The sequence below is a fragment of the Cebidichthys violaceus genome, unplaced genomic scaffold, assembly GCF_023349555.1.
Source record: "Cebidichthys violaceus isolate CVI_PGR_0920_01 unplaced genomic scaffold, fCebVio1.0.p SCAF_36, whole genome shotgun sequence".
Classification (NCBI taxonomy): domain Eukaryota; kingdom Metazoa; phylum Chordata; class Actinopteri; order Perciformes; family Stichaeidae; genus Cebidichthys; species Cebidichthys violaceus.
In genome coordinates, this window is record NW_027176550.1 from 509,057 (window position 1) to 519,390 (window position 10,334).

Genomic DNA, 10,334 nt, shown 5'->3' on the forward strand with positions numbered 1-10,334 from the left:
AGAAACAAGTCCATGTCAGAAAGCCATCAAATTTAACTGAACTGCACCAATTCTGTCAAGAGGAGTGGTCAAAGATTCAACGAGAAGCTTGCCAGAAGCTTGTGGATGGCTACCAAAAGAGCCTAATTGAAGTGAAAATGGCCAAGGGACATGTAACCAAATATTAGCACTGCTGTATGTATATTTTTGACCCAGCAGATTTGATCACTTTTTCTGTTAACCCATAATAAAGACATGAAAGAACCAAACTTCATGAATGTTTTTTGTGACAAAGAAGTATCTGTTCCAATCACTCTATCAGAGAAAAATCAGAGTTGTAGAAATAACTGGAAACTCAAGAGAGCCATGACATTATGTTCTTTACAAGTGTATGGAAACTTTTGACCACAACTGTAGGTGAAGCATGGAATGTGGAGGGAGTCTGTCCCTGCATGTGGAGTTCTGCTAATAAAGATTTAAGAGCAGTTTGTTCTCACGCGCTTATATGTTTATTTAAAAACACGACAATATGTATTTTGATATTGTCACGTTTGATCCTGTAACGAGACGATCGTGTGTGTGAGACAGGAGGGACCGACGGTGACGGAGTGAAGGGGGGGCGGCAGGAAGAGATGACACACACACACACACACACACACACACACACACACACACACACACACACACACACACACACACACACACACACACACACACACACACACACACACACACACACACACACACAGCTGTTCACCGATGCTGCCCGGTTCTTGTTAAAAATGTCCGCTCAATAATACAAAAATTTAAATAACGTGATATTAATGCATTAACTTGCCCAGCACTAATATATATATATATATATATGTTTATATATATATATATACACATAAATACACGCATATATTTATGACATTGCATATATATATATATAAAATATTTTTTATTAATTTTACTAGAAACATGATAAAAAAAGAAATGCAGACTATTATTCTGGCGGGGCCCTCCAGGCTCTATGTTTGTAAAATACATTTTATATATTTAATCAAATAATTTGATGTTGAAGGAACAGGATATTTTTATTAAACAAAATGAATCTACATTATAATTCAATGACGTCATTTTTCTCAGCCGATAACCTTGAAAATGTGTATTTGATGTAAAACATTTATGGATAAATAAAATATGAAAACAATGAAAACAAACCAACACTTCTGTTTTTCTTCATTTATTTCTCCAAAATGATTTTGTTACGTTTCTGTACAACTCGTCTCAAACATTTTGAACCTGAACGTCTCAAACTCGACCTCCTGCTGTAAAAACGGCTTTAAATCCATCCATCACACATTTATACAGACTCATCTTCTTCATCTTCATCCTTCCGTTCATCCTCCCGCTGGCCTCAAACAAACAAACAGTCGGAGGGTGTCTCTGCTTTTTGGACGTGAAAGAAAAAAAAAAAAAAAGGTAAAGGAACTCTTCATCACAGCAATGCATTTTGGGAAATTTGCTCGTTTTCTGCCATATGCTAATTTTTCTACAAGTTTGTTTGTTGTTTCTCTTCTGGATCACATTTGCTTCTTCAGTTTTCAGATGTCAAACTGCCCCTGAATGCACCACAGAGTTCAGTTTTTTTAGGCTCCAAACATGAAAAAAAAGGTGAATAAATGAGAGCTGAAATAATTAGTTAATAAAGAACTTAAAATAAGTGACAGATTAATCATCAATTCATTCATTTTCTCTGTTTTCAGTGACAATAAACTGAAAATCTGTTGGTCGGACAAAACGAGACATTTGAAGAATATTTTATGAAACAATCAATTAATTAATCATACAAACAGACTTGATCTTATCTTTAATTTATCGATTGTTTACTTTATAAAATGTCGACCAAAACCTAAAAATATATTCTGTTAAAGATATGAAACAGAAAAAGATTGAAATTCTAAACATTTCAGAAGCTATATTTGGGGCATTTGGTTGATAAAAATAAAAATCAATAATGAAAACTCTTCACTCATGAAACAAATTGTTTCAGCTCTTAAATGTGAGAAACTAATCTGATAATACAAAGAACCACGAGCTGCTGCTCTGAACGGACAGAGAACAAGAACATTTCCCAAAACGTTCCCTAAAAGTCGAGGACGCAAGAACACAGAATTCCTGATGTCAGTGAACTGCTCACAGCTTTAAATGGCAGAATGATCGGCTCTCAAACTCTTTACAAAATAAAACATTTAAAATAAAAAAGTTGGCAAAATGAAATCTCACAAACGTCCCTCGAGGGATTGAACGTCCAGCACGACATTTAAAAAAACAGTTTCCAGCTTCTTCTCGCTTTCAAAACGGGAAACGAGCCAAAGTATTATTTTATAGTTATTATAGATCTATAACTGTTCTGCTCATAAAGATCCACAAAGTGTTCAGCATCAGATAAATAAATAAGAAAATCACTTATAAATATAAAACCTCAACTCTTCATCATGAAAAGATATGTATATTTTTATTTCATGTTTCTTTTAATTATAAACTAAAACAGGAATAAAAATAACATTTTATGAAGTAAAGTGGGATTAAATACAGATTTAAAAATCCAAATCTAAAAATAAAAAAAATACTTTTGAAGGCCAAAATATAGGTTATTGTGAAGATGAAATAACATTAATAATAACGAGGTTTAATTATTTTCTTAAATACAACTTGTCACGGAGAAAAATGCCAAAAATAAATAAAAAAAGAATGTTTATAACGAAATAAAAATAAGCAGATTTTTGTTAATTTTTTCGCACAAATCGTTGGTTTATTTATAGATTTTACAGAACTTAAATCCATAAAACTATTTATATCTATTTAACTGATGTAACAGTGAACACTTTGCGGCTCCATATGTTACAGTTTGTTTTTATTCTTCACACGACTGAAGAAATAAAAACATGGCACCAAACTTTGAGAGAGAATCTGGAGAACATTGTTATTAATATTCAGCTGTGTTGACGCTCCACATTTCAATACTGGCTCAAAAAAAGAAAAGAAAAGAGGATGGCAGGCCCAGAAGTGTAGCCCTCCAGAGGAATGCTGGGAAACGTAGTCCTCCTCAGAAAGTCTCTTCTATAGCTCGATCACAGTAACATTGCTCTTATTCCCCCCACCTAGTGGTCAACAATGGCAATTACATCTTTTAAAAAAATGGGCGTAGACATAAATATTCCAGCTGCAGCAGAGGAAATAATAACGACGTCATCTATGACTCTAGAATCCTTATTATTATTATTGTTATTGTTTCTCTAACAGGCTCCGTTAGTGCTCTATGTACACACATAAGTACAAGTCAAAGTGAACAATCGTCAGGTTTCTCACATTTATATAAATAGATAGTGTTCATGGTATTCATACAAATGCCTGTACACAAACGTCCATGCAGCCGAACCCGTCTGTAAACGCAACACCATCTCATCTTCTCTATCATTCATCGTCTCCATCTCATCTTCATCATCTACACATGAAGACTGTGAGGAAGGGAAACTACGGAGGAGGGGAGCCGCCAGCGCGTGTGTACACACACACACACACACACACACACACACACACACACACACACACACACACACACACACACACACACACACACACACACACACACACACACACACACACACACACCGCTCGGCTCTCTCTAAAACTCTCCGGTGTCCCTTTAAAAAGGAACAGTCCGACATTTTTCTTATTTGCAGACGAGATGAAACCTGAAACGATCAGCTGACTCATCAATTAGACGAATAATTAATAAGTTGATCGACAGAAAAATAATCGCCAACTATTTTAACAATGGGTTCATCTTTTTAAACACAAAAACTGTGATGAAATGTTGTTATTTCCTGTTTTCTAGAACAAAAGGTGAATTTGGAGAATAATCTTCAGAACAGAAACTTAAAGATCAAAGAGTCAGAACTCGTTTTAGTGTATGACATCACGAGTACAAGTACACAAAGATGTACAGAATTCAGATTGTATGAAAAAGATTTTACAATCTTTGAAATGTTACATTTTATACTCTCCTGTTTTCTCTTGACTACAAAATGTGTAAAAAATATATATAATAAAATAAACTAAATAAAAACTAATCTGGAACACGGTTTAAGAACCAAAGATGTGAATCAGAGAGCAGAATTATTTGTATGAATGTAAGTCATGTTTTTGTATCGATGTCTAGTATTAACTCTCTTATTTTGTGTATTTATGTGTCTGAAATGTGTTTTTATAAATAAACTTTCCTTGTCTTGTTATGAAATGATTTTACGCCTCAAACCTGAAACTATTCAGCGTTTTTTAATCTCAGCATTGATGAAGAGCTCGTCCTCTTCGTCCTCTCACTGAAGCAGCACAACGAGCTCATTTTATAGCCGTGGACGTAAAATGTCGGACTGTCCCTTTAAGAAGACCGTAAAGGGGCGGAGTCACTCGGGTCAAACGAGGTGGCAGTGTGTTTCATCAGTTTACAGAATCTTATTTATCACTACAAAAGAAAAACGTATGAAACAAAAAAACAAACAACCGTTATTTACATAGTTTACAGTGGTCTTTGAAAGCACCGCGAGTGTCAGTTAAACCCTCAGATCTTTTTCTTTATCGTTTTGTTTTGGTCACCGTTTCTGTGCAGCTTCTTTCTAACAGTGATCTTAATACTCAGGGTTTTTATCTGTCCTAACTTATAAAAACTAAAATAATAAAAATGTCTTCCTCTCGGTTTATTTTTGAGCATCAGGAACTATTTAAAGTCCCGGAACACTTGGAGAAAGAAGACGTTTAAATCTACTTAAATTTAAAATGTGTTTTTACATTTTCTTTTACTTTTCCTCTTAAAACAAACGGCTTAAATGCTCTCTGATGTCAGACCTCAGGAGGCGGAGTTTCAGGAGTAAGAGAGGTGCGACCCGTTGGAGATGTGGGAGGTGACCGACGTGCTCCGGCTCAGCCCTCCGTCGCTCCCCCCGCCTCCCCCCGGCCCTCCGGAGGCCGTCCTCCTCAGAGGCTGGGGGCTGTTCCTGAGGGCCATCAGGCCGGGGCCCCTGATGCTCAGGCCGCCGCCGTAGCCTCCCTGAGACGACGAAGAGGAGGAGGCGGAGGAGGGCGGGGAGGAGGAGATGGAGAGGGAGATCGGGGGAGGCGGCGGCGGGGGAGGCAGGAGAGCCAAGGACTGTGAGGAGGCGTGTGTGGCGAGGTGGTGGTGGTGGTGATGCAGCTGGGAGTGGTGGGGGTAGTGGCCGCCGCCTCCTCCTCCTCCGCTTCCTCCTCCTCCACCTCCTCCCACCCACTCCCTGGAGCGGTCGCGCTCCCGGCCGTCGTGGCTCTCGCGGTACAGCTGCGGCGTGCTCTGGTGGTGCTGGTAGTGCTGGGGGAGGTAGTGCTGCTGGTGCTGCTGCTGCTGCTGTTGGTGCTGCTGCTGCTGCTGGTGCTGCTGCTGCTGCTGGTGGTGGTGGTGGTGGTGATGGTGGGAGGAGGAAGAGGAGGAGTGGGAAGAGTGGGAGGAGTGGGAGGAAGAGGAGGACGGGTGGCCCCTGATGCTGCTCTTGTGCATCTCGCTGTCCCGGCCGAGGCCGTGGGAGGAAGTGATGGACTCTGCGCGGATGAAGCTGCCACCTCCACCACCTCCTCCTCCTCCTCCGTGGTTCTGGCTGCGCCACGACGGCGTGGTCACCGAGTTCTGGACGCTGTGGCTCCAGTGGCTGCCGGAGCGCGGCACCGGCCTGGAGGGCCAGCCGCCGGAGCCCGAGGACGGGCTGGGCGTCGGGTAGCCCTGGTTGAAGGCCTCGGCCGGGATGCCGCTCAGCGCCATGTTGCTGAAGCCCAGACGCATGCTCTCCGAGTCGAAGGCCTCGATCTCGTGGGCCTGGCGCTCCAGGAGGGTCCGGATCCGCTCCGAGCGCTCGTTCTGCAGGGACAGCATCTCCTCCTCGATCTGACGACACACGTCTACCACGTTAGAGACGCAGGCAACAACAACAACAACAACAACAACAACAACAACAACAACAACAGTAAAATGTGAAACCCGTTTCCTACCCGTTGCTCCAGCAGCGCCCGGCGGATGGACACCCTCTGCTCCAGGTCCTTCACCTCCCTCTCGTGTTGGGTGTCGGTGTGGATCTTGATCTTGCTCTGGTAGGCGTTCAGCAGCTCCAGCTCCTGCTGCAGCTGCATCCTCAGGACCTGGTACTCGGCCTCCTGGGTCTCATCCAGACGCAGCTGTGGGAGGGGGAACGAAGAAGAAGAAGAAGAAGAAGAAGAAGAAGAGCGTCAGGATGAGGAGGATGATGACGACGACAGGAAATTATGTCCACGTACGTTTCTTAATCAGATTTTCCTTTCTTCTTTCATAAAACAGAAAGATTATTTATTTTATCACAGGAAACTGACCTTAGTTACTACGTTGCGCACGTTAGGTACACATTACTACGTTGTGCATGTTACTACGTTACGCACAATACTACGTTACGCACAATACTACGTTACGCACGTTACTACGTTGCACATGTTACTACGTTGCGCACGTTACTATGTTAGGCACGTAACGCACATTATTATGTTGCGCACATTGCTATGTTGCGCATGTTACTACATTACGCACGTTACTATGTTAGGCACATTACGTACATTACTATGTTGCGCACATTGCTACGTTACGCACATTACTACGTTGCGCACGTTACTATGTTAGGCACGTAACGCACATTACTATGTTGCGCACATTGCTACGTTGCGCATGTTACTACATTACGCACGTTACTATGTTAGGCACATTACGTACATTACTACGTTGCGCACGTTACCACGCTGCGCACGTTACGTGACAAAAACAACATTGACTTCTTGTTCCTCACAGGGAACTAACTTGTTGTTGGACTCATCCACCTCCCGCTCTGTTTGGTCGTCTTCATACGTCCTCGTTCATGATTACGTTGGTAACATAACAAATATTTTCGTGCGATTTCTACCAATTAGTAATTCATTGGTTCTGCAGTTGTGTTGAGGTGCAGAAGGTGCAGAAGGTGCGCGGAGTTTCCTTGCCTTACTCACAGCCTGTGTGGACAGCATGTCGTTGATGGAGTGGTCGTACTGCTCGGCCAGGATGGCCAGCTTACGCGTCTGCTCATCTTTGAGGCGTTTGAGGACGGCCTTGTGGTCGGATTTGGGAGTGCTCTCCAGCAGGTGGTTCCTCAGGGCTTTGTACTGACGGGTCTGGATCTTACAGGTCTCCTGGAACTGACGCTTGATCTGCATCTCTTTGGACTGAAACAAGATGTTAATTACAGTCAGTGAGGGTTTGATTTTGATTTATTGAGTTTGATTTATTGATTTGATCTGAATTAAATCGACATGCTGAAGTTTAAAAGGAGCCATCTTTGATTTGAGAGCTGAAGCTGATTCTTAACCCTCTGAACCACAAAACCCAAGAAGCATGTTTTCTTTAAACAATCACCAAAACTACACCCTTTACACAGCTAGAATCTTTAAAAAACGACATTATCATCAGATTTCCGGTCTTTCTGATGGTCCTTGAACACATCATGTGAGATGAACACATCAGAAATTGTGATATTTCATCAAAAACATGTCTCATTTAAAACCTCGCCCCAAAATCTGAGCTCCTCAGTGAAACTATGAAGTCATGATTGATTCATCTGAGACCAACAGTCATGTGACGATCAAGACCGCAGAGAGTAAAATGTGGCCGACGCTGTTTTGGGGTTCAGAGGGTTTAAATCACCATGAAGTTCTCCACACTTGGTCTCAGGTTCCCTTCTTACTTTGAGGCTCTTGGGCTGCTGCCGGACCTCCACGGTGTGTTTCTGCCTCAGCTCCTGCTCGCGCCGCTTGTTGTACTCCATCTGGTTGGTCAGCTCGGTCTGGTGCTGCGTCCGGATCAGGTCGGCCCGGGTCCGCTGCACCGAGCCCAGCTGCCTGAACTCCAGCTCCTGGGTGGACTCGTGGTGGCGCAGCAGCATGGCACACTCCAGGTCCTTCTGGGTCTGCTTCTTGTTCAGGTCCTGGTGGAGGACCGGCGGAACCACGGGACGAGGGAAAGAAGAAGAAGAAGAACGGAGAAGAAGAAGCATTAAATTGTCTTTTATGTTCTTACAAAGTATCAGCGGACGATTTGAGGAAATCATCCAATTTAAATCCTGGTTCTTTGAGTATTTGTGTTCTACAGAATAAGACGACTTTTTACCAAAACATAATCACAAACGGCTCGTTTCTAGATGAATAAAAGTGGATTCGGAGCGTCCGTACCTCCCTCAGCAGGTCCTGCTCCAGGTTGTGTCGAGCCAGCAGCATCTTCCTCTTGTACTGGCGACACTGCAGCTCGTAGTACTGCCGCTGCCTCCGCAGCAGGCTGGCCTCCTCCTCCGCCTGCATCTGCTGCAGGCACTCCTTCTGACGGATCAGCCACTCCTGCTTCTCCCTCTTCGGGGTCGACTGGTTCTCACTCAGCTCCTGTTCAGACGAAGGAAAGACTCAGTCTACCGGTTTCTCGGTCGCGCAGCGGTGATTTCTACCCTGTGTGTTTCGGTTCTGACCTCTTTCAGCTGGTCTTTGCGCTGGCGATACTGGCGTTTCTGTGACTCCAGTAAACTGGTCAGCTCTTTCTTCTGCTGGCCCAGAATGTGCTGCTGGAACTTCTTCTCTTCGGTCAGAGCTGCTTTCACCTGCGGCACACAAAACAAAGAGGCCGAGGGTCACCAAACATCAGGTGACACTTGAATTACGATCTGTTTAACTTCATAACACGAGCTGTAGGAGGTCACCTCTTTCTCCAGGATGGCCTGGTGCTTCTTGGACAGCTTGTCGGCCTCGGTGGAGAAGCTGTTCCTCTGGTTCTCCAGCTCTTTGTCCAGCTTCAGCTGGTGCTCGTCCATCTCCGCCTTCAGCTTGTTCTCCAGCCCCATCAGCTGCTTCTGGTGCTGCCGCCTCATGCGCTTGTACCCGGACATCTGCTCCCGCAGAGCCGAGCCCTGCTCGTGCTCCTGGATCTGACGGGTCACCTGTGAAGAGGGGGAGAGAGGAACGGGGGGCTGAAACACGGGCGTCTGATGCCAGGAGTTCATCTGAAACCTGATGGAGCCAACCGTCTTATGAAGATGTTTGTGAACAGATGTTGAGCACAAGTGTTATTTAAACACTTTGAGACTTCTGCTGCTGAACTAAACTGAAATATAATATGATCACATTCAGACTGGAGCGTCTCTTTCTTCACCGGAACAACAACAACATAAAATATGAGAATAAAGTCTTTAAGATTCAGAAGATGAGAATCTGGATTCATTTTGACCAGAAAACCAACAAACACCTCGAGGAGGAGGAGGAAGAGGAGGAGGAAGAGGAGGAATAGAAGGAGGAAGATGGAGAGGAACAGGAATAGGAGGAAGGAGAGGGAGAAGAAAAGGAAGAGGAGAGAGAGGAGGAAGGAGAGGAGGATGAGGAGGAATAAGAGGAAGAGGAAGAGGAGGAAGAGGAACAGGAAGAGGAGGAAGGAGAGGGAGAAGAAGAGGAAGAGGAGGAAGGAGAGGAGGAATAGGAGGAAGAGGAAGGAGAGGGAGAGGAGGAAGAGGGAGAGGAGGAGGAGGAAGAGGGAGAGGAGGAACAGAAATAGGAAGAGGAGGAAGGAGAGGGAGAAGAAGAGGAGGAGGAGAAATAGAAGGAGGAAGAGGGAAAGGAGGAAGAAGAGGAGGAAGAGGAGGGAGAGGAAGAGGGATAGGATGAGGAAGAGGAACAGGAAGAGGAGGAAGGAGAGGGAGAAGAAGAGGATGAGGAAGACTTACCAAGGAGGCGGTTCGGATGGTGGCAAAGTGGTCCCGGTTGCGGTAATAAGCTCGACGGCGTCCAGCTGAGGGAGCCTGAGGTTGGTCCATCTCTGGCTGGTACGGGTCATCATAGATGTTATCCTGACCCTGAGGAAGAGGAGGAGGAAGAGGAGGTGATAGGGATCAGTGATCTCTAAAAGTCTGATCCGTGATTCATGATCCGTTGAACCTCTTTTTCTAAGACAAGTTTCCAAAAACAATCTTGAATGTCCAAACTGAGAATGAAGCTACTGGAGGTGTCGTGTCTACGCGAGGAGGCGTTCGGGCCGGGTCGTACCGTGGGTCGGTGGATGATGGAGCTGTTGGAGGTGACGGTGTGCTCGCCCTCCTGCATCATGGCCATCTCGTTGCTGCTGTCGTCGGAGGCGTCGGCCAGACTGTTGACCGAGCTGCTCTGGGAACTGGCCGAGATGGACATACTGGGCACCGACTGGGAGCTCTCCATGCTGTTGACCGTTCCCGTCCGCAGCAGGTACGTCTCCACCTCCTGACGCC

The 10,334-nt window shown here is 44.6% G+C and overlaps 1 protein-coding gene across 2 annotated transcripts in view; it reads right to left on the reverse strand.

Moving 5' to 3' along the window:
• Window positions 1-1,191: 1,191 nt before the first annotated feature.
• Window positions 1,192-10,334, reverse strand: part of taok2a (TAO kinase 2a) — a 19,035-nt gene continuing 9,892 nt past the window's right edge. The window contains exons 12-20 of one of the 2 annotated variants that reach the window (XM_068725830.1): window positions 10,117-10,326; window positions 9,798-9,926; window positions 8,784-9,020; window positions 8,556-8,684; window positions 8,269-8,472; window positions 7,785-8,024; window positions 7,054-7,266; window positions 6,040-6,222; window positions 1,192-5,935 (exon numbers count right to left, since the gene is read on the reverse strand). In XM_068725830.1, coding sequence (XP_068581931.1) covers window positions 4,889-5,935; window positions 6,040-6,222; window positions 7,054-7,266; window positions 7,785-8,024; window positions 8,269-8,472; window positions 8,556-8,684; window positions 8,784-9,020; window positions 9,798-9,926; window positions 10,117-10,326 — 2,592 coding nt within the window. In that variant the 3' untranslated portion in view covers window positions 1,192-4,888. Of the gene's footprint in view, window positions 5,936-6,039; window positions 6,223-7,044; window positions 7,267-7,784; window positions 8,025-8,268; window positions 8,473-8,555; window positions 8,685-8,783; window positions 9,021-9,797; window positions 9,927-10,116; window positions 10,327-10,334 lie in introns of both variants that reach the window. The other variant, XM_068725829.1, reaches the window with a different exon arrangement.